General features: G+C 37.3%; 1 protein-coding gene across 1 annotated transcript in view; it reads right to left on the bottom strand.

The window, feature by feature from the left end:
• The window catches only part of LOC109289799 (ankyrin repeat and KH domain-containing protein 1-like), a 204,498-nt gene that overhangs the window by 30,900 nt on the left and 150,366 nt on the right, over nucleotides 1-23,232 (bottom strand). Inside the window, exons 15-18 of the mRNA XM_019506001.1 lie at nucleotides 13,089-13,838; nucleotides 2,652-2,797; nucleotides 2,398-2,509; nucleotides 39-184 (exon numbers count right to left, since the gene is read on the bottom strand). Of these exons, the coding sequence (XP_019361546.1) occupies nucleotides 39-184; nucleotides 2,398-2,509; nucleotides 2,652-2,797; nucleotides 13,089-13,838 (1,154 nt within the window). The remainder of the gene's footprint in view (nucleotides 1-38; nucleotides 185-2,397; nucleotides 2,510-2,651; nucleotides 2,798-13,088; nucleotides 13,839-23,232) is intronic.

Genomic DNA, 23,232 nt, shown 5'->3' on the forward strand with positions numbered 1-23,232 from the left:
AAAAAAAAAAAAAAAAAAAAAAGGAGAGAAAGATGTACCTCTTGGCGTCCACCAGAGCATGCCAGTGAAAGTGGTGTGTCTTTTGTGCGCTCAGACTGTGCCTCTATATCCCCACCTTTGTCTAGTAGGATTTCCACTACGCCAACATGTCCAGCAGTTGCAGCCAGAATTAATGGTGTAAAACCTAATCCAACAAAGATCATGTGAGAAAACTGACAAACTTAACAGATTACTGGTAGGTATGAAAGTATGCCTGAATGGGTAATCAGTCATAAATACCCGAGTCAAATACAAGAATAATCATCCTTAGATGCCACCCAGAATATTTTAAACTGTATTATAATGGAGTGCCCATTGTGGTACAGGTAAGCTTAAGTGCCTTCTGCTTAAAAGGTGACTTAGACTAAGTCTATACCACAGCGAAACTTGAGTGCAACCACCCTCAAAGCTCCTTTGCAGCAGAACCCTCTTTTCTCCAGCAGCTCCACCACTCCTGCTGAATGAAAGGTGGTGCAATGCACATGTAGACACTCACACCTTCAGCTAGCTACCAGTGAACTGCCTGAAGTGCATGGATGTGCATACACTCAAGTAGTATGACAGTGGTAGCTGCTGTCTGATACAGAGCTTCTGCAGACAGAGGCAGGTAAATATAGCAAGGCCTTAAGTACTCTAACATCCACATGCTTGCTAAGGCTGTTTTGAAATATCCTGTACCTGTTCAGGAAGCTGGGTAGTGAAATCAACCAAAATTTGGGGTCATTTGAGCAAGAAGTTCAAGATGTAGACCCCAAAACACAAAATTCCACAAAGTCACTTTTTTGAACATCTGGGGGGTCCATCTTATGTCTCCAGGGTGTCCAACTGATTTCAGTTCCTTGACATTTATCTCAGGCAGGCCATGAGACTCAATGCTCCTTTGCAGAATCAATACAGGTTTCCCTTGCTTTATGCAGGTTCCATATGCACAAATTCGCTCTTATGCGCTGACCCTTTTTATAACGAAAATTTATTATACGCGAGGTAAATTCACTCTTATGCGTTGGGTGTGGTGGAAGCCTGCAGTCAGCTGCTTTATGTGGTGCATTGTGGGAGTGATGTACACCAAAATATAGTCTCCTGTGTGGATCTGTGCTCCTCGCTCATTGCCTGCAACACATTTCTGTAGTTGCCATCCCCATTATGACAGTGCCCTGTAACTGTGTGTACTGTCTGCTGTTGGTGAGCACCAAAATTGTCTTGTAAAAGTGGTAGAAATGGGTCTGGGGTCAGTACAGTCAAAATCTTGGAATGCATTCCTATTTGTTACATTGTAAAGTGGGTTCCCTTTATGCGATTTCGACTTACGCACTGTTTTCCAGGAACGCATATACAGCACAAATGGAGGGAAACCTGTATGGGAAACATTACTGAAGGAGAACTGCCTCTCTGCAAAGGGAACTCCTGAACACTCACAAAGGAGACTGAAATGCACATGTGCAGCAAGTCCAAAGAAGTCTGTAAGAAGCCTTCTGTCATAGGAGCTGGATGGTACAAGGAGACAATCTGTGGTCACTGAACCTGAAATATTAAGTCTGCCTACAGCATTCAACTTAAGCACCACTCTCAGCAGAAAACTTAGGAATTAACTACAGGCACTGACACTTTTAAAAGTTGTTTTTCTTTTTAGGAAATGCACCTGCAAACCTGCACAGCTAATTATCTTAAATAAGATAAATTACATGTGCTCTAGGTAGATATGAGGGGATGAGTGCTTGCTATATTGCTACTTTTCTACTTTTCAGATTACTATAGCAGGGCACCAGCACTGATTGATCAATTACTACTGTTTAAATGATTACGCAGTCAGGAGAATGTAATCATGTTTCCTGAACAAAGGCCCTGACTATATTTAAGGTCAAGACATTCCTGATGCAGCTTCTAATATTAAGTGGTCATAAGATTAGGTTCCTAATCTTTTTGGAGCAGGGCTATGGAATTTGGTATGTTTCCATACTGTAGGGACTAGAAGTGAGATGACGCTGAAGTGAATGAGTGTGGTGATTTACTGCATGTCCACTGCTACATGGTAACTGCCTAAGCACATACTGTTACTCTATAATAGATGAAAGCTAATCAGTGGCAACTGTGAGGGCTAAACTATGAGTTAGCATTCATTTCCTGCCGGGTAACAGCACACACAGACAGTTAACATGGAGTGCCTAATGTATGGCAAAGAAATACATTTCTTTACTTTCCAAAAACTTGTTTGTACAGTCATGCCTACTCCTAAACTCCTAAGGGATACAGGGAAACAAAGACGAGGGTGAGGCTAGTGGTATACATGGAGTAACTCAAAAGTGGAGATGTAAGAAATGAAATATACACCCAACTCAAACAATTATTTGTAAAGCTTACCCTTCTTGTCTCGGTGTTCAATATTGGCACCTCGTGCTATCAATACAGATACAAGTTCTTCATGACCACCTGCACATGCAAGGGTCAGTGCAGTATCATGATTACTCTCAGTCTGAATGGTAAGAAGCAAAAAAGTGTACATTAAGTTTTTTCTGACAGTGAATTCTCAGTTCTAAACATATGGCTACTGGACTTCAAAATTTCAAAACAAATCACTAAAGCAGATGAATCTGTAGTCAAATTAAATTACTCACATGTGCATCAATGTCAACTGAAGGATACATAGGGAGTACAGACTGAGAAGCCACATTGCTTGGCGTCTGCGAACAGGGCTCCGGTGTAGGAGATTCCGTGGTGTGTGTGGAACTAGTGGAGCCAGTGGGCACTCTGCTATTCACAGCTGAAAAACAACATTAATATTGTTATACTGCTCTTAGGAATTTTTCATTTCAAATTAAACAAAGAGGTACAGACTCTTACAATGCATTTCCTAAAAGCACTGTATCAGCTTGAAGGGGCCCCTGAAAATAACAATTTATAGAAACTTTTCTGCAAATAAAAAAAGCAAGTATGCTGCACTGTATTTGGATCAGAAAGGTGGTTTTACAAGGTTAGTTGCAAATAACCATTAATATAAGTTACTTTTTTTAATACTGTAACCTCAGCTGTTACAGTTCAATGTACATGTTCACTTTGGGCAGACACTGAAAGTACTTACAACTAAAAGCACAATCTAAGAGTTGGACAATAAGGAACAAGTCAGGAACTCAGAAGTACTTCATCTAAAGGGTAGTGAACATCCGTACAAAGTTGTCAAGTAAGGCAAATAAAGAAAGAGTTAAAACATGAGTTCCAGATCGCTTAATTTTGTTTTAGTGCCAAAAACAAATTCAGAAGAATAGAGAATATCAGTAAGGATGTAGCAGTCTAGGAAAGTAAGAAAGCAGAAAAGTTCTTGTGTATTTCCCCTAAACACTTCTATCATTTTGAATCAACCTTTTGCAAAAGAATGGAAAAATCCCATTGTGAAATTAAATCTACACTTCAACTGTGTAAGAAACCTGTTAGTTTAAAAAACAAATCTGAAGTGCATTAGGGATAGTAACCCAAAAATAAAGTCTAGAGTCATAGAGTTCAAACAAAAGACTAAGAACAAGCAGAAAGGCCAAAGAAAAGCACATTCTTAGCATATTTTAAGTTCAGGACCTCAGCATAACCTCAACGGCACTATGGATCGTTACTATTTTTGAGGAAAAACCAGATGAATTAGAAAGGCTCCAATAGGAAATCCGATGAACAGAAATATTCCCTATTTCTCACTGATTTGTTTCAATGCCCTGCATGCTATTATAAAAACCACAAATATGAAAATCACATTTGGACGCAAAATGGCTTTTGTAGAAACAGGAGATCCTATAACCCAATTTGTTCTAAGCAAATCTGAACAAAATGCACAACTGACAAAATGGGTAGTGTTTTACAGTGTTTTTGCCATATGCAACTGTGATGACATAGGTGTCTGATGAGCTCAGGTGGAAAGAAAGCAGCATTATCTGTTTTCATGCAAATATTCTTAATAGAAAAAGGATGATGAAAAGAAAAAAAAGAGGTCATGAGCAGATTTTTTCCTAAATATTAGCATTTAAAATGTTTTGACAAACCATTATTTACTAATAGGAAGTGCAAATACACTAGCTAAAAGACAACAGCTTATCTTCAAGGATAAATATCACTGTAACTGGGAAGACCAAGAAATATGATATACACCCTTCTCTAAATCTCAGTATATTTGATGTTTGTTTTTATTAACATGGAATATCAATGATATATTAAAAAACTGAATGGATTTTAAAAAGAATCAGAATGTATTTCTTAGAGCTGACGAAATTTGGGGAAAAAAATCCTCTGAGGTGGAAGTTTTCAGATACAGTTCCAAAAACACTCAGTGTAGTGTTAGATGTTCACTCTAGTCACTACTCAAAGTTGAGCATTAAATTTGAATTACAGCATAACAGCGATGATGTCTTACACTTGGACTCAAATGGAGTTCACTTCAAATGCTAAGTACATCATGAACAAATCAGGTTTGTATTATAAGTTTGCAAATGTAAAAAAGTTCTTACACTTCATTCACTTATTATGGATTAACACATACCTACCTTAGCAGCAAGCTTTGATTAATTAGGCAACGTAATACAGTTAACATATAGGAAGCACTATTAAGTGCTATGTAGTAAGTGGATTTCCAAAGATTACTCTGTCCAAAGTAAGAAGAAAATTACGCAGTTAAGGACTAATTCCCTCTAAAACAAGACAGACCCTCCTTAAGGTATGTATTAGCACAATGATTTCACATCCTACAACCATTACATATTTAATTTTTTTGGAAAGGAAGAAGAAAGGTAGCACACCAAGGGATACTACCTCAGATAGTTAATGTCTTTAAGATTCCCTATTAAAATACATTTCCTCTTAATGCTGAAGAAATCAAAACTTTAAAAACACATAACAAGGCCTAAATCCATTCACAGGGCATTGTCTGTCCAACTTTGTACAGTAATGGAAATATTGCATAGTGGTTCAAGTTAAATCCAACAACCAGCTTGCTGCAATATCTGATGACTGATAGGGAAGTCAATAATCTTTAACTGCTTTCAAAAGTTACCATATTGGCAAATTTTAGATTCCTAACCTGTGATTCTCTGTGTTCGTTATCAAGCCTGAAATTAGACCAATGAAAATGTTAATGTAGACTAAAAGCTCAGAAATCTCATAAAGGTTTCTAACATAAGCTGGAAGCCAATTTAGTTCAGTGAAGTAACAAATCAAAACATCTATTAATATCAACGTGTAGGTTGGTTAGGATTTGCCTTTATTATTTTATAGAAAGATCCCCAAAGAACCCCTTATGACAAGTAACTTTTCCTTTTATCTTGACAAAATATTTATACAGGACCAAATTTAACTAAGCTGGTACCACTATATTTCACCCAAAGTTTATGGTTCAGCATTATAAAAATTACAACAGAAATGCAGGTCAGCTATCAGTCTCATTTGTGGAACACGGAAACTCAGGAAGCATAGCAACACTGAAACCTTGATTATGAGAGGGTGCTGTAGAAGAATGGGAGAGTGACCTTGCCATTTCCTTTTTAAAAGCAAAGAAATCATTATACTTGAAAACACCACATGCCCAATGTATCCTTGCCAGACTACTTCGCAATCTGAGATGTTGGGGCAATTTGCAAATGACTAAATCCTATTGCAGTATAATTTGAACTGCAGATTTCTAGTAGCAACAGTATGAACATGTAGAATTATAGCCATCCCACATTTTGGCTGCCTTCAGCAATAGTACTAAAAATATATTTTGATGGTGCAGCACAGTAGCACAAAAATTAAGACGACCTGCATGAATCAAACCATAGTACCAAGACAAAAAAATGCCATTAAAGAGAAAAGGTCCAAAGGAAAGCTACAAAACAGATGCTCATGTGGGGCAGGACAGATTTAGTGGCTATTGTAACTGGAAACTTCACTGCCAGTTTGTGAAACAAGAACAAGATGAAAAGATTCCTCATGTGGGAACAACCCTTCCTGGAGAGATTTCATAAACAGAAGAAATGGTCATACTTTCCTGGATAACTTCTAAGCTGGTTTTTAACCTCAGAAGCCTGCATAATTCTCTATTTTTGGCATACTCTTGAAGGATTCTGATACAGTTCACCATCTGCACAGTATCAAAATAGCACTATCTAGAAATGCAAGAGCAAAGGAAGAAAAGAAAACTATATAATGAGGAAAGGGATACTTTGCTAAAGGATGCTGGGACAAATGCATATGAACATAAAAAACAGTCCTAGGATCTTGTGTGTGCAGTGAAGAACAAAGCAGGAAAATTTAAATTGGAAAGACCCCTATACTGATGCACTTCATGAACTGGTGTGACAAATATCAGTATTTGGTGGAGGACCTGAAAAATCAGTTATTACTATATAATTTAGCAGACACCTTCAACTAGGTCTCTAAAGAATTCTGCAGGATTTAACTGAAATATATTATGTTTCATCCATGACATCCATAACTTTGTAAGTCAGACAAAATGCTAATGACATGAAGGCCAAGTTTTTGCTTTACTTTTAAAATACAAAAAATATTTTTCTTGGTGTGATTAGGCCAAAAGTTTAACTGCAAGAATTATTAAAGAATTTGTTTTAAAAAACCCCATGCATTTAACTTCATATGCCCTTCCCCCCTCAAATAATGTATTCACCCATACCCAAAATGATTGTGAATTTAAGATGAACCCCCAAATTAGATTCTACACATGGGAAATTTATAAATTTGTTATAATTTTCCAAGTAGAGAATCTAATTATTAGAGGCTTGTTTTAAATTCATCCCCTGCCACTGCAGGGCAAGCGGTTTGGTCTGCCCCTGCCCACCAGACCTGGCCCCATGCTTCCTGTCTGTCCCCTCCCATTCTTATATCCTCTGGCACCTGTTTCTCCACTGTATGCCTCCCTGCTGCTGTTTGCCAGATGCATGTACCTTGTCGCCCACCACTTGCTTCCTCACCCTATACCTGCCCCACCCCTTCACTCCTGCCCCTGCCACTTACCTTTTGTTGAAGCTCTGGCCCTGTGCTGAGCGCAGGAGGCAGGGCAGAAACTGCTGCCACCACAGCCTCAACTGCTGGGAGGGGGCGGGAAAGGGGGAGGGAAAATGGACAGAAATGGTAGTGAGGGGGCAGAGGCAGCAACTCTGACTCCAACTCCAAGGCTGAACCCAGGGGGAAGGATAAAAAGCCTGGTCTTGAATTTGAGTCAATACAGTAGTCTTGCCATATGCAACTCAGGAACTAAATAATACGGTAGGTTTTAGATGTTTCCATATATTAACTTTTAGAAGGCACCTGTATAGACCAGTTTTATTTGATAAACTTTTTGCCTGAATAAGTATGAAGTTTTCATAGCTTACCTATGTTGATTTTAAGAGTTATTCTATAGTTTATGAAGTAAAGCCCTGTAATTTTCTAAATCATACTTTTGTTAATCTTTGCAAATAATTTTTATTCTTTCTGGGATTGGTTTTTAAAGATTACATTATGAATAGGTTTGACATTAGACAAAAAACAGAGAATCACAGAGCAGAAACTAACTTATGAGAGACCCTATAATTTTACATTAGGTTGTTATAGCAATTTTCAAGAACACTGGCAGGAGTTATGGCAGTTCTAGTTTGCAGCTAAAGATAGATGTCAGTTGTTTAATCTGTAAACTGCTAAATATAACTTAAGTTTACTGTCCACTCTATACTAAGACTGCTAAGAAAATGAATGTAATTAACAATTTAGGTTTATTTCCCTTGATTTTTCCATGGATGTATATTTGTAATATTTCAGTATTGCATCATACACTGATCTCCAGCCTTTGCTGGTCCACAAGCAGTGACATTGAGGAAGTCACATGCTGCTGGCAACCTAACTTTGCTCCACCTGTCAAATGGTTTTAAACTTTTTGATCCCCTATAACCACACTTAGATTAGAGTACCTTGCAGGTGGTATGCATTTCATCTCATGGATTAGGGACTACTGATGGCTCCTTTTTTATAAAACCATATCTTGAAATAAACAGAAAATACTACCTTAAAACTCTATTCTGATTAACAATTCATCTTTTCTAACCAATGATAAGCTATCTGCTCTTTTTAGATCAAACAGTATTCTAAATGGGACTCTAGTATAGACAACTTCTGTTTTCCACTTTAGATTATACTGCTGACCAACACTAGTTCAAAGAGTTATCCAACATTTCACACTGCAGTAACCTAAAAAGTAATCTTGAAATAACAATGACAAGACATTACAACAGAAGTCTGTTATGGAGAAACATTCCCAAATGTGGATTTTAGAGAAAATATTAGCAAAATGATTGTACAAACAGAAAAATTTACATTTTATCAATTCAGTTTCAGTTCATCCAACCAAATTTTCTGAGGTGAGAAATCCAGACAGAAAAACAGTGCAAAATTTATGAAAAAATATAGAAAAAGGAGGCTGAACGGCACAAACTGAAGAGAATAAAAACAAATCTTAATAATAATCATCAGTAAGGAAGTTAAGTTTGTGGTCTTCAGCAGCAACAGACCTCTAAAATAAAAAGTGGCTAAATGAGAATGCTTATCCTGTGTGTGTGCAATATGAACTACAATAAAACCCCAATACCTAATGTCTTGCCTACCAAACCTGAATTGTAGTGGAGTCATTTAACATGGTGGAGCCTGCAAGACGACAGTCAAACCCACTATAAATTTCAAAATAATCTGCACTAAATTATGGCATTTCTTTCCTTTAAACACAGCGAATAACCAGAACAATTCCATCCATCTTTATCAAAACCAATTAAGCCTTGAGCCTAACATGGCACAACTGCAGTAAAGAATTCAGAATTTTGTTTTGTATGACACTACTAAAAATTCCACTTTAACTAAAATGTTACTTTAGGATGAATCAGTTCAATTTAAAAGTTGAATTTAATTTTCCAAATTTTGCTCAATTATAATTGAAGATGGGTATAGCCTAGCAGCTTTACTGTAACTTGATAAACAAGGAAAAAAGTCAAGAGCTCCAGCTTTCTTTTATAAAACTCAATCCCTCCTCCCTAACATCAGCTGCCCTATGTCTTAACATTGTACTCTCTCTGCAGCTGATGCACTAACTAGCAGACTAGTTAATATAAATAATGTTGCTGGGGAAAAAATTAATTGCTATGGTGAAGGGCCTAAAATTCAGCAGAAATAAAGTAGTTCACATTTAACGTTCAGTTTCATAGCTGGTAGGGTCGGAAGGGACCTAAGCAGGTCATCAAGTCCACCCCCCTGCCATGGACAGGAAAAGATGCTGGGGTCAAACAACCCCAGCGAGGTGATTGTCTAGCCTCCTTCTGAAGACTCCCAGGGTAGGGGCGAGCACCACTTCCCTAAGAAGTTCCAGTTCCTAGCTGCCCTGACTGAAGTAGCGCCTCTTGATGTCTAGCCTGAGGCTCCTCAGTCAGCTTATGGCCATTATTCCTCGTAACTCCCAGTAGTGCTCGGGGGAACAGGGACTATCCCACTGCCTGCTGGTCCCCCTTGGCAAGTTTGTAGGTGGCCACCAGATTCCTTCTCAGCCTTCTCTTGTGGAGGCTGAACAGGTTCAGGTCCCGTAGCCTCTCCTGATAGGGCCTACCCTGCTGTCCCCTGATCATGCGAGTGGCCCTCCTCTGGACCCTCTCCATGTTGTCCACATCCCTCCTGAAGTGCAGCGCCCAGAACTGGACGCAGTACTCCAGCTGCCGCCTGACCAATGTCGCATAGAGGGGGAGTATCACCTCCTTGGACCTGCTCATGATGCATCTATGGATGCACAGCAAGGTGTGGTTAGCCCTCCTGACTGCATCCCCACATTGGCAGCCCATGTTCATCTTGGAATCAATAGCGACTCCAAGATCCTTTTCTGCCTCTGTGCTGACAAAAGGTCAGCACAGAGCCTGTAGGTATGCTGCTGGTTTTTCCTCTCCTTGTGCAATACCTTGCACTTGTCCGTATTGAAACCCATCTTATTCTCTGTAAACTGTCCAGATCTAGTTGTAGCCTGTCCCTCATAGAATCATAGAAGTAGGGTCAGAAGGGACCTTGTAGATCTTCAAGTCCGACGCCCTGCCTGGGCAGGAGAAAAAACTGGGGTCAAATGATTCCAGCCAGGTAGGCATCAAGCCTCCTCTTAAAGACCCCCAGGGCAGGAGCCAGCACCACTTCCCTTGGAAGTTGGTTCCAGATCCTAGCCGCCCTGACTATAAAGCAGTTCTTACAGATGTCTTTTCTAGCGTGCTCATTTCTCCCCACATCTTAGTGTCATCTGCAAACTTGAACAAGGTGCTTTTCACCCCCTTGTCCAAGTCGCCAAGGAAGATATTGAACAGTGCGGCCCAAGCCCTGGGGAACCCCACTGCCCATGTCCCTCTAGGTTGAAAATGACCACCCCCACTCTCTGGGCCCTCCAGCCAATTTGTGACCTATCTGACTGTGTAGGCATCAACACCACAGTCGCCTAATTTTTAAGGATGGGGTGAGAGAGTGTCTAAGGCCTTCCTGAAGTCCAGAAAGTCTACGTCCACCGCAACCCCTGCATCCAGGGCTTTTGTGACCTAGTTGTAGAAGGCAACCAGGTTGGTCTGACATGACCTGCCTCTAATGAACCCATGTTGATTGCCTCTAAGCATAATCTCCCCTGCTGGTTCCTTGCAGATGTGCTCCTGGATTATTTTCTCAAAGAGCTTCCCCAGGACCGAGGTAAGATTAACTGAAGTTTCTAAAACTAACTGAAGTTTAGATAAATCCTCTGGAGAAGTCTGCCACTAATGCACTACATCAATACTAAAAGCAATGGACAAACTGGATTCTTGACCAAAACCAAGAAGCTTTAAAAAAAATCACTCTTGTTCGCCTTCTGGAAGCTTAACTCTTACTTTTATGAAATTCAGAAAATGCCTTTAAGTGGAACAATGGTAACAGCACTTACAACAGCAGCATGTGGAATCTGGGTTTCTGAAAACTATTCATTGTTACACTCTTGTGAACAAACTGGATATTAGGATAAATTTAATAGCAGCGGTACATGTCTAACTGGCACTAATATATAAAAATAAAAACTATTTTGTAATGAAAACTAAAATGTGTACGTTCTATGAAAATTTGTTCTTAAATGGCTGCAGACATTGCAGTATATAGTTTCATGGTATTAACTGATAAATGAGATATATATAGACACTGTTAAAGACTACATATTTAGAACATATTGACAGGGTTTCTCAATTATACACAAAATATGCAGTAGTCTTCAGTAAAAAAGCAAGCATTTTCAAGTAAGAGGTCTGTATATTTCACATTTCAATCAAAGCACATTTAGTAAATGTAAAAGTAAATCTTGTTAAAAGATTAAGCTATTTACGGTATAAGTTTTGAAAAGTTAGTTACGTTATGTAATATACACAAAACAACATTAGTACAGATTTTTTTCTATTATCTAAACTAATTTCCTGCAGGTCCTTCTGTTGCTATTACTTTCCATGTGAATGGAGATCATACATGATCTGAGACAATCTACAACTGGTAATTGCTTAAGTGAACATGCCATGTGCCCTTGCTTGTGCCAGATGCGCAAAAAAAGTTAGCAATACTCAGTCCAAAGATTCAGCTCTTTAAGTCACATTATATATATTACCCTGAGTTTTCCTTACTCTGGTCTGAAATTTCAGACTTCAGACAGTAAGAATATTTAAAAGTAATTCACAGCTTCACTTGTTACAAATTAAGTGGTTAATTCCCAATTTAATTCTCTGAAGAAACATTGCCTGGGGTACAAGAGAAAGTCATGCCAGGTAAGAGGGAACTGAATCCTACTCCCTAAACTGCTGGAGAACTTCTCTGAATGACAGACACCACTACTGAAAAGAAAGTGGCCTTGTGAGATATATAATGACTATCTAAAAGTACTCAAACACTGCTTTCAGGGAAAGCTACAACATGGCTGTCAGGCCTGACATGCGCTTGCTTGTGGCAAGTTACCAGTTAGGAAGTTCCTGCAAGCCAGTTAGCAAATCCTATTCTATATTTATAAAAATTCAGGATGAAATTAGGCTGATTAATCAAAGAGGGAAAAAAAGACAGGAGAATAAGGGCTAAGGAACAGACAAAAGGAGCGGAGAAGAGGTGAGATACTGGATAAAAACTAAAAAAGCAAAGACCATCAAGGAGTAGTCTGCCTCTAAACATAACTGTGACTGCATTTAGATCTTTCACATCCTCAGCAAGAAACAGATATCCTAACTAAGTACCAGAAGCAAGCTCTACAAAGTTAACTTTTCCATAATGTGACTAGTAAGCATGAACTTATTTAGGGAAATCTTGATTCATCTTCATACAGCTATTGGCAAAGCCACAGTTGTTTTGATCTTTGCTTTTCATCCAGATAGCCACTGTGGCATATTCATCCCTTGGTTCCACCACCACTTCATTCCCTTGGACAAATGGAGCTGCATATACAGTTTTCAAAATTTTAAATTGTTACTATAATGACTGAGGTTTAGAATTTGCTCTGAAAACAAGTCAGTTCTATAGATAAGTACTGAAGGGACAGATAGACTTGCATGTGTGTTTAGAGTTTACACTGTACCAAACATTTCTGGCAGAAAGGACAGTACATTTGTCAATGAGGCAATATTTTATGTACTTCACTGGAGACAACTGCCAATAAAGGAAATCCATGTAGGTGTGAGGCTATATATAAAACTCCATAGAAAAACAAACAAAGAAAAAAAATTAGTGATGTTTTCAAGTTTCCCCAATGGCCTCTTCTAACTACACATGACTAGGTCTGTACCACAGAAAAAGAAGAGGTTGCAGTGGCTGCAGGTGTCCTATAAAGGAAAGTACAGCACTGTTTTCAGCAGTTTGGCAAAAAGAAAAAAAAGTTAGAATGGGAAGTGACTGTTAGGATTAATAGCACTAATAAGGACTATTCTTAAGCAAGTATTCCCAATTTGGAAAACCCCAAGATTTTGGTTTTGTTCTGGTTTTTTTTGGGAGGGAAGGAGAGAAAGGGAAACTGAGCACACAAATTAATGTAAAAATATGTATATTTCTTAACCCACCTGCTATTAGGTCATCAAGAGTGTCGGTAAGCGTCTGGGCTGGAGTGGCAACCATTAATCCGTCTGGTTCTTGAACTAACAGCCCCTGCCCATGTCCAGCAATTTGCTGATGCTGTCCTATATTCTGCTGATTACCTAATGCTTTCTGAAGTTCAAGAGAATCTGTCCCATTATAACCTAAATTACTGGAAAAATTACATTGCGATGTTGGCAAAGGCTGGATGGGGACAAACTCTATTGGTTCAGCAGGTGGTGAAGACTGTTGTTGCTCATCATCTTTAGACAAGACTGTGTCAACCTGAGGTAACCCTGAAAAGTTATCCTCTGGTAGACCCTTATCTCCTTCCACTTCTGGAAAGACACCTGTATGTGGGCACTGTTGCTGCAGGGGAAGTGGTGTGTCTGTCTGACCTTTGGTCTCCAAATATTCTTTGGTAAACTGCTGTTGTGTTTTCATCTGCAACTGCCTTTCCACTTTCTGTAGCTCCTTCAGTATTTTCTTCTTCTTCTGTACTTGCTCTTCTCTGTTCTTTTTAAGTTCTTCAATTTTATCTTTATTTAACGGTTCACCTTGAATTAATTCCAATGATTTGAGTTGTGCTTTTTCAATAGCACTAATTCTCTGTCCAAGTTCATTCAGCTTGCCTTCAGTCTCTTCTACTATGCATTCCAAAGGCTGGTATGGGTGAAAAGGTGGCAGTAGGTCCTTATCTGCTACCTGCAGGGAACTTGACTTCTGCTTGGATGTACCTAAGCACATGAAAAATGTTTGAAAAAATGCCATGCTGAAGTTACCCCATACCTCCCCTCTCTTCCCACCCAAAACTTTACAACTATTGCTCCACATCTGTGAAACTGAAGTAAGGTAAATTGGATTATTAAAGACTACACTCCATATTAGAACAGATAGCAGAAGGCAAATTAAAATGGAATTTTCAGTGTTGATCTTAATATTCCCTTAAAGCTATTTGCAACAGTATCAGTGAAATTAAATCAAGAGTAAGCAGTCCAAAGGCAGTTTTAGCAATTTACTGAGTAGCTTGAATAAAAGTTGTTCTAGTATTCAAAATACAGTAGCAAACTAAATCTAGCAAAAGCACAAATCCTTTTACAGAGGCTAGCTTCCCAAAACTAAAAGCAACAAGCAAAAATGTCCACATCTGAGAGAGGCTAGCTTGACAACAATACTAGCATTTAATTTTGAGAAGTGTTAAAAAAATGCTGTAGTATTTCTTCTCTTTGATAAGATCTTGTCAAGGTAAATTTAAGCTTCTTGCACTGATTTTCATAGTGGACATTTGAACAATTTCATCATAGAAATTTAACCTCCTGTTTGATCTTCTCCACTAAGTAACCAACAAAAGGTAAGTTTTGGCTCAATGATAAAGCAAAACAACACAACCCTCCCCTAATAAACAAAAACGCCTTAAAAAAATCTTTTCAAAATCATGGGAAAAAACAACCACCCCCTCCCCCCCAACTCTCTCATACATCTCTACAAATGCTTATAATAAATCACTGCCTTCAAGGAGACCAACCTTGGTTTGAAAAGAAAGTTTGAGCTGCAAAACAGCTCCACTGCATGACAATTCCAATTAGACATTTATGCTTCAGGCAAGACTTACTATGCATTTAATACCAGCCATATTAGTATGAAAAATGTTTTAATAAAAATGATAATAAAGATGATTGTTTACTTTATGAAAGGTGATTCCTCATAGCAATATTTAATATATTTAAATAATACTATGAGTGATTTAAAGAACTGAAGTCAACTTGAAAATTTACATGCAGACTACACTAATTCTCCACTGAAAGTCTGAGTTTAAAAAGTTAGATCCATATTCCTCTAAATACACTGTGTCCAGGTTTTTCTAAAAACGAAGCTGTCTGAAACTTTTTAAACTCAGATTTGCAGTGATAGATAGATAGACAGATAGATAGATAGACAGATATCAAAGAATTTACTTAAAAACCCAAAGCAAGCAAATTCAGAACTAATTATGAATTTTCACAGCACTGCACTGAAACATTAAGCAAGGGGACAACTCCTTTTTCCGTCTTTTTTTTTTTTTGACCCACTGGAAGCATCAGGTTGCATAGTCATGCTATCTTTCAGTCTCTCCAATTCTGGAACAGTAACTGTGCCCACTATAACCTATGTTTAATCTATATTACAGAGCTGTTACCACCACAGCTCTAGTGACAGAGACCCCTTCGTATCTAGACAGCTGTGTTAGCAAAGTTTTTTTTCTGTTAATTACGCCAGTTCCCCCATGTAGTAGACATTTTGCTGGCAGCAGCTTTTTTCTGCAGGAAAAGCTGCATACACGCCCAGGTTCTTCCAACACAACCATTTGGCTATAGATTAAAAGCTTTGGATACTTTTCCCAACACAGCTATGCACAACTTCACAGTGTAGACAAGGCCCAGAAACAGGCTCAGGACAGCTCTAAAAACTTCCTGGCTGAAGCAGTTCCTTAGGGACCACTGCACTGTGCATGGATCTTGCAGTGTTGCCTTGTGGTTTAGCCCCCACCTCATTTGTGCTTTCCAGTCACCTCTTGCATACCCCTAAAAGAGGGCATACTGGCAAGAGAACAAGCTACATCAACTTTTCATCACTCAAGAGGAATCCTTAGCAAAATGGTAGAACCTGGGCTGATTAAGTCCACTCTATTGAAAAGACAACTTACTCCTTCATTCCAATCCTGCTTTTTACTGTGACAATAATTATCAACCACTAAGTCTTGTGACACAAGAGGAATACTGGAGAATTATACAGTTAAGTGGACAAGCCATTTTTAAATTGCGATCTTTTAAATGCACGGACATGAAGCTGCGGTGCCAGCTTCTGCCAAGTAAAACCTTCGATGTAGTTTCCACAGGCTTTCTGCAGCAGTTCATGTGTGACTACTTTCCTCATACAACGCTTTTCATTATTCCCTGAGCCCTCACTGATTAAAATACAGGATTTTACATAATTCCATTTTGTTTACACAGTAATTTTTACACCAATAATTAAGAGATGTCAAATGGGTAAATACAGTAAGCTTTTGGTTCATTCTTTTTTGAAAACCTTACCAGGAAAACTAAGTGCTATGGTTATATGAAAAATGTAATCACCTTAAATGAACACCATTAAAGAGCAAGTGCAGGAGAAGCATTAAAATAGAATGAAACAAAAGCTGTACTGTTTCTGCTAGTCTGATCCTTCAGAAACGGAACCTTTACCTACATTATTAATTCCCCAGCCCCCTTTATTTGAAATTGCTGATGCATTCCGACACCTCCAAAAACTGTCATTCTAGCAAACAGATATACCATAGTACGAGCCATACAATGAGAGTGCAACTATTTGCAATCTTCTATTCCCATTCTAGGGTTTTACCTAGCATCTGAATGCCTTCCATATAAAGCTACTAGCAACAGACCATGCATGGCTCTATTTCATTATGTTCACTGTTCCAAAAGTATCAAGAAGATTTGCAAGAAGGGAGAAAAAAAATATATAGAGTTAGAGATTAAGTTACTTTGTGTTGGTCAGCAGGAACACTTAGCCCAGGGTGTTTAATGTTGCACAGAGATCTACTAACTTTCACACTGTGATATAATGCAGGCACCCTGACAGTTCTCAAATAATTTTACAAAACCACTCTAAAAATTGTTTATAATCAATAAACAAAGTTCTCCTGATATTGTGATAAAATCCAAAAAGAAAGTAAGTGCTCATTAACCAATTTACTCCTTTTCTGTTACTTAGGCTGTATTAGTAAAGATTTTATCTTTTGCCAGGGTAACATTTGGCTCCAAAGAATCTCCCTGAGGTCCTTCCTAAGAACCTAAGATCTCATGTTAAGCCATTCTATCATCAATCCTAAGGCTACATATAACTTGAACTTCTCTTTGGGCTTTTGATGGAAAGGGAGCTATGAAAATAGTACAATTAACAATAACTTTATGCCATTCCACTCCTCCACTGTGCACAAAAACACCTTGGTTGTCACAAGTAGAAAACTTTTCTAAAATGCAAGAGAAATATCTACATTATAGTCTTGTACCAAGACTCAAACCTTCTAGTTTATTCAAGTATAGGAGGCTCTCAGGCCCATCCCTAAACTGTTATTTATAGAGAAAATTAATCTGTAGCCTAAATCCAGATCTTGGGATCTTCAACCAATACAAAGATGAAGCCAAGGCCAATAATGCTCTTGAAGAGATCAATATAGGGTAACATAGACCACTTATGGATAATTGTAAGAGACAGATACTCTGTAATTATGAGAAAAGGAAAATTTAAAATCAGTATCTAATTAGTGGGAGATGTTAAGTTTTCAGATTACAAAACATTTTCCCTGCAACTATCAGAAACCTGTGGCCTGTAATCTTTGGATTGATAGGAAGGCATGTAAGAGGTAGGGCTGAACATCAGCATCTGAACCTTAAGTGATTTTTCAGAGGCTCGACAAATTAAACTGTAGTTTAAAATGTCTAAAGTAGTATTATTTGGTTAGCAACTACAATATTCAAACCAGGATCTAAAAATTTTTTTTTGGATAATCTAAGATCCACCTAAGCATTGTTAACACTTAAATCCTTAAATATTCAAATGTAAAGCTCTACGCAGTGTCTACTGAATAAAGGCATAATAACTTTGCTCCTCAGCTCATGTATTAAACAGTCAAACTCATGATGGGATTTCAGTGCTGACAACAAAGTCTTGCATCCAGGATGCCACATTCAGTAACACTTGTGAAATCATAATGTTGTATTTAATATCCTACTCTTCAATAATAATGGCTGTCACAACAACATCAAATGACAGGAAAAGATGGATTTCAGGAGGAAGTCCTTATTCAACAAAGAACATGAACATTTAAATTGCCTGTTTATTTTCAGGTCCTTAAACATATTAAGCTATCCATAAAACACCCATTTGATTATAAACAGTACACTTTTAATATCAAGGCAACATCATATCCTTTAATCCGTAGATTGCTTAGATACAATAGGACTTGAATTCATAAATGCTAGGCAATCTTGACTTATGCATTTTGACACTGCGTTTCTTGCAAAGATTAATTTTGGGAAAACATCAAAGGATGTTTGACACTGGCAGGACAACATTAACAATTCAAACTAGTTTGAACATCCAACAAGCCATAAGAACTGAAACCTGAACATAAACTTCATCATAGTTTATTCATATGACAAAACACAGAAACATTTTAGTGCCCTGAGTGCACTTAGTTCTACTCCTGTGCTGTACCTTTTAATTATAGTGCTAAAGTTTAGGTAGTATGATTACTACAATGAGGGGCAATCTGTTCACGATACTTGACTGGCAAGATTTATTTCCATAATATAAAAATTTGACTTCGACATTTTATTAATGTGTTTATTTTAAAGAGAATATAAAATTCATGAAATATTATAAAGAGTACATACTACAAAAATGCTGTAATGTTTGGTAGAGGTACAGAACGTTCATCTTACATCTTATTTTACAGTCAGACAATTCCACATATAGGAACACAGACTGACTTCAGTACTATCAACAATTTTTTTTTTTTTAAACTAAATCAAGGTTTATAAACAAGTTGGCTGTGTGAAAATGGCTATGACCCATTCCAGTTTTAAAAAAATTCTACCCTTGCTGGTAGTACAAAAAAAATATAGCTGTGGTACTAAAAAAAATCATTTAACTAGCTTCCCATTGAGCTATGAATTACAGAACAGTTGGACTATCTGTTCTTTCGCACAGCTGAAAGTTAGAAAAATAAAATCTTTATTTACACACCAGGAACATTTGATTTTAAGTCACTGAGACAAACATGGGACTTACCAGGCCACTTCTACATGGCAAATCTTCAAAGTGTAAGAATTTAATTCAAAATTTGGAATTTTGAATTACCTTTAAAATGTAGATGGAAGCAAGCTAAATAGGACGGTGAAGAGCCTTATCAGATATTTTTATTTTTGGATACTTATTTCAATTCTTCTTAGACTCAATTATTAACAAGGCTAATTAATGTGTATATCTGGAATAAATATTATTTTATTTCCTTTTTTAAACTATGTACTTCTAAGATACTTCTTCAGGATACTTTAAAAAAAATCAGATACAATTAGCAATGAAGAATCTATCATTCCCTTCCCCAGTCTCTTCAAAAAAGGTCCGGAAAAACAAAAACAGTTTCCAGAGCAACTGTTTCACTCTGCTCTTTGGAACATCTTGCTAGTAAGGAACAAATGATCAACACCACTGAAAACTCAGCTTTTGCCAGAGTATTGGTAATTCTACTAGGTAAACTCAACCAATGGTGAAGAAGGCTGTTCAAACCACATGCTCCCACAGTAAGCATCCGGAAGCCAAAAAAGCAAGAGAAGACTCCAATCCTTACTCAAAAGTCTCCCATCTTTTAACTATTAACTGCTTGATGTTCCAACTAGAGTATTTTCAAGAGCTTATCCCAACTATATATCATTCTCGGGACTCTAATTCTTGAGGATTCAAATTTTAACTATCATTCCCTGACCTTGGTAATTCTTAACTACAATCCTTATTAGCAGTAGTCACCTACAACCCTCAACTTCCTTTACTAAAGGATTATTCACATGTATAGGACTGAGACGTGAAGAAGGGTACTTTGCCCTTGAAAGCTTGTCTAAATCTCTCCTAATTATGCATTTGGTTTAATAAAAGATCTCTCAATTCCTGAACCATCATGGCAACATCATCACTCCAACAGTATCACTCATCTAGAAAACCCATTTGATCTGAACCCAAAATCTCCCATGGAAAAGCAACCTTTCAAGTTCAATGAACTGCAAAAGAATATCTTGGGTATTTTGAAACCCATTCATATATTCTTTAATTTTGGAAGTTTAAATTATTTTATGGTTTTCTCATAACTCTCCAAACCTAAAAATGGTTGCCGTCTCCACAGGTTTCCTGTTTATCAATAAATCCAGCTCCATCTTTCATTCCCATTATATGCTATCCTCCAGGAATATTCTTTTCAGCCATGGGACTTCTGATCCATAAGGTACCCTCTATTCTCGGAAAACTGTTAACTTTTGACTACTTATACAATAATTGATTGACAGGGAAGAATAAGCATAAGGAGAGATTTAAGTTCAAACTCTACAATAACTTCTAACAACTTTCTCAGTGATTTTTGGAATAACATAATTATAAGAATACACTCATGTTTATTGCCCACTTAAATATCAGCCTTGTTTCACTGCAATATGGGCCCTAGGTGTCAAATGCAAGTTTAATCACAGTAATATATACCCTAAAGAAAGAAAGACTGATAAAGGAATATAGGAAACGGCCATATGAATATATTAGTAGTTTACAAAATTAGTTTAATGACAGACTCAAAAATATTTTACCAATCAGCAGGCGGTGACATGTTCTACTGCGCTGACAAAAGTGTCTTTGGACCAGAAATCACAATTGAAAGACACCCAATAATTAGTGAACAAGGTATTTTATCTTTGCCCTAAATGGCTAGGTTTCCATTACTCTGCCTCACTTTACAGCAAATGGTCATTTTAAAGGATAAAATGGTTGGGAAAAAAAAAAAAAAGAATCTTGCAGCCAATTCTGCTTTTCAGGAGGGTTTTCTTCTTTTAATGCAATTTTTCACCAATTTGCTTGTATTCCAGCTCAGCTCATCTTGGCAGCCTTGATCAACAGTGTTATTTTGCCATTAAGTCAACTTCTGACATTTCAACTGCCTCATTTTAAGCACTTTCTGGATTTTATTTCCACTCACTCAGTTAACAGCAGTTAATTTCCAAAAACCCTACTTAATTTTCTACTGACTTCAGCGATAGAACTCGCTAACTTCTGTGGTAGCTGAACTAAGTCAGTGCTGAGCATTTATGAAAATCTTAACTTAAATTCTAAGATTTAGTTTACTAAGCAGCTCAATTCAAAGTAATGTGGGTTATAAAACTCACATGATTTACACCTGTACTAAACAGTACCAAGTCACTCAGCTCCTCAGGTATTTTGCAATAGTTTAAAGATCCATTTTGTTTTTTTACGCAGGTTGTTTCCTTTCATTCTCTTTCCTCTGTGTTCTTTTATTAAAAACCCTCAAAAATAAAACATCTACCCTCTTCCCTCCAAAAAACCAAAAACCAAAACAAGACAATGGTTCTTTTGATTACATTTTGGAATATACTCCATATACAAAACTTGTTGCAAACCAAACATTAACTGAACCCTAAGATCTGCAGGTATTTTTCCAACTCACTTTTAATGTTGAATGGTATGATTGCTACATTTTTTCCAACACCTTCCAAAAGTTAAAGTCTTTTAAGCTGCAAATCACGCAACACAGTATTATGCTCAAATATATTACTTCTCCTGCATCCTCTGCAAGTGATTTGCAGAGCAGAGGTGTAAAGATGTGAAATGGGTAAGGGCTACAGATGGCTGAACAAGATACAGGTTACATAATCTTAACTCAATTTCCCAATTTGGAAAAAACTTTTGTTTCATTTAAACTTTAGAAGTCTGTTTGGAATTTAGCCAAGATGTAAGTTAGTAGTGAGGCACTGAGCATCAATTTACTTCATCTAGTTTAGTACCTTTTTTTTTTAATTTTTTTTTTAACAAGCAGCATCGTAAGTAATCAGAAGTCTCTGGTCCTGAAGACTGACAAGAAAAAACATTGATAAGGGTAGGTGAATGACTTAACTGAGAAGGAGTATTGCAGAAATCAGTGAAGCTTGGAGAAAAAACAGAGAAAATGGTATCGGGATCTCAAAGTAAAATACTAATGAAGGCCTATGCAACTGAAGGAACATTTCTCCTTGGGAACTGAGACCTTAAGATGGGATACTAAAGACAGGTGCAAGACAGGGAAAGACAGCAGAAGTCTGGGGAAGAAAGGAGCTAAAATGTTGCATTAAAATGGGGAAAACAGCAAAAACAAAACTTCTTTTGGAGATGGAAGTACTTGGGATCTTCCAGTAGTACAAAAGACAATTGTTTAAATTTAGGATCCTGGATAGGAGAGAATTAAGTGATTGGACTTTGCTACCCTTTGTTTAAAATGATCATGCAGATTGATGGCACGAGTGAAAAAACAGTAAACAGCAGCAACAACAAAATAAAAAAAGTGCAGCATGAGAAAAAACAACAATTGCACCATTAAACAAGGTGATATCTGAAAAATATAGAAGTAATTAAAATGAAAATAGTCTGACAAATTGAGACTTAGTAGTTTTCTTTGCTCCTTCCCCTGAACCACGATTGTGTTAACAAATCCTGTTCGATATAACACAGACTTTTTGGATTAGTTATACGTGGCTGTGTGGTATTATCACTGTCAGCATTAGAATCTGTATTAGTTCTGGTCCAAATTAAGATATTCTATTTTTTTTTTTTAACCAAATTGTTTCAATATCTACACATGTATACATCTTTGCACATGCCAAGAGTTTGTAGCTTCAGGAAGAAAGAATGCATATGGTATTGCCGTTTGTAGATTTCCTCCAATTTGCAATGCTTAAACATACCTAGAGAACTTAACACAGCACTCTGGTCCAGTGCTCAGTAATCAAGAACATTTCTAGACAATGAATATGTAAAAGTAGCTGCAAATGAAGGCAAAGTCTTTTAACATAACCTCTTGCATAATCCCAAGCCAAATTCAACAGTGACATGCGTGATGTTTTCAAATTCTCTGTTAAGTCTCTTAATCTGTAGTGAAATAATAACAGACTAGAAGTGGAACTCCTGTTTGCAGAAGCTTAAGTAATTGATAACTTACACCTCAAAATATACGTTTAGTTCAAATTTTTTCACAACCTCCTAAAATATTTCTTGTTTAATCTTAGAGCAAAATTCAATTATTAAGACCAAAGAAATTGCTTCCCTTGGCTTTCCTAAACATATTCTTAGTGCAAAGCTTTCTAAGAAAATGCGATTTTTAAAATTAACGTCTAAAAGCATCTCCTGGGCAATACTGTAACATTAATTGAAAATGTTCTGCAGAAGGTTAGTTTAGCATATACTGCTGTTCCTTGAAAAAAGTTAGAAGTGCAAAAAATAACTTCATGCCCATCTCTTAACTGTTGCACTACATTATAAACTAACTATAAAAGAGTACTGTTATCC

Source organism: Gavialis gangeticus, unplaced genomic scaffold, assembly GCF_001723915.1.
Source record: "Gavialis gangeticus isolate Ggan-Ray unplaced genomic scaffold, GavGan_comp1, whole genome shotgun sequence".
NCBI lineage: Eukaryota > Metazoa > Chordata > Crocodylia > Gavialidae > Gavialis > Gavialis gangeticus.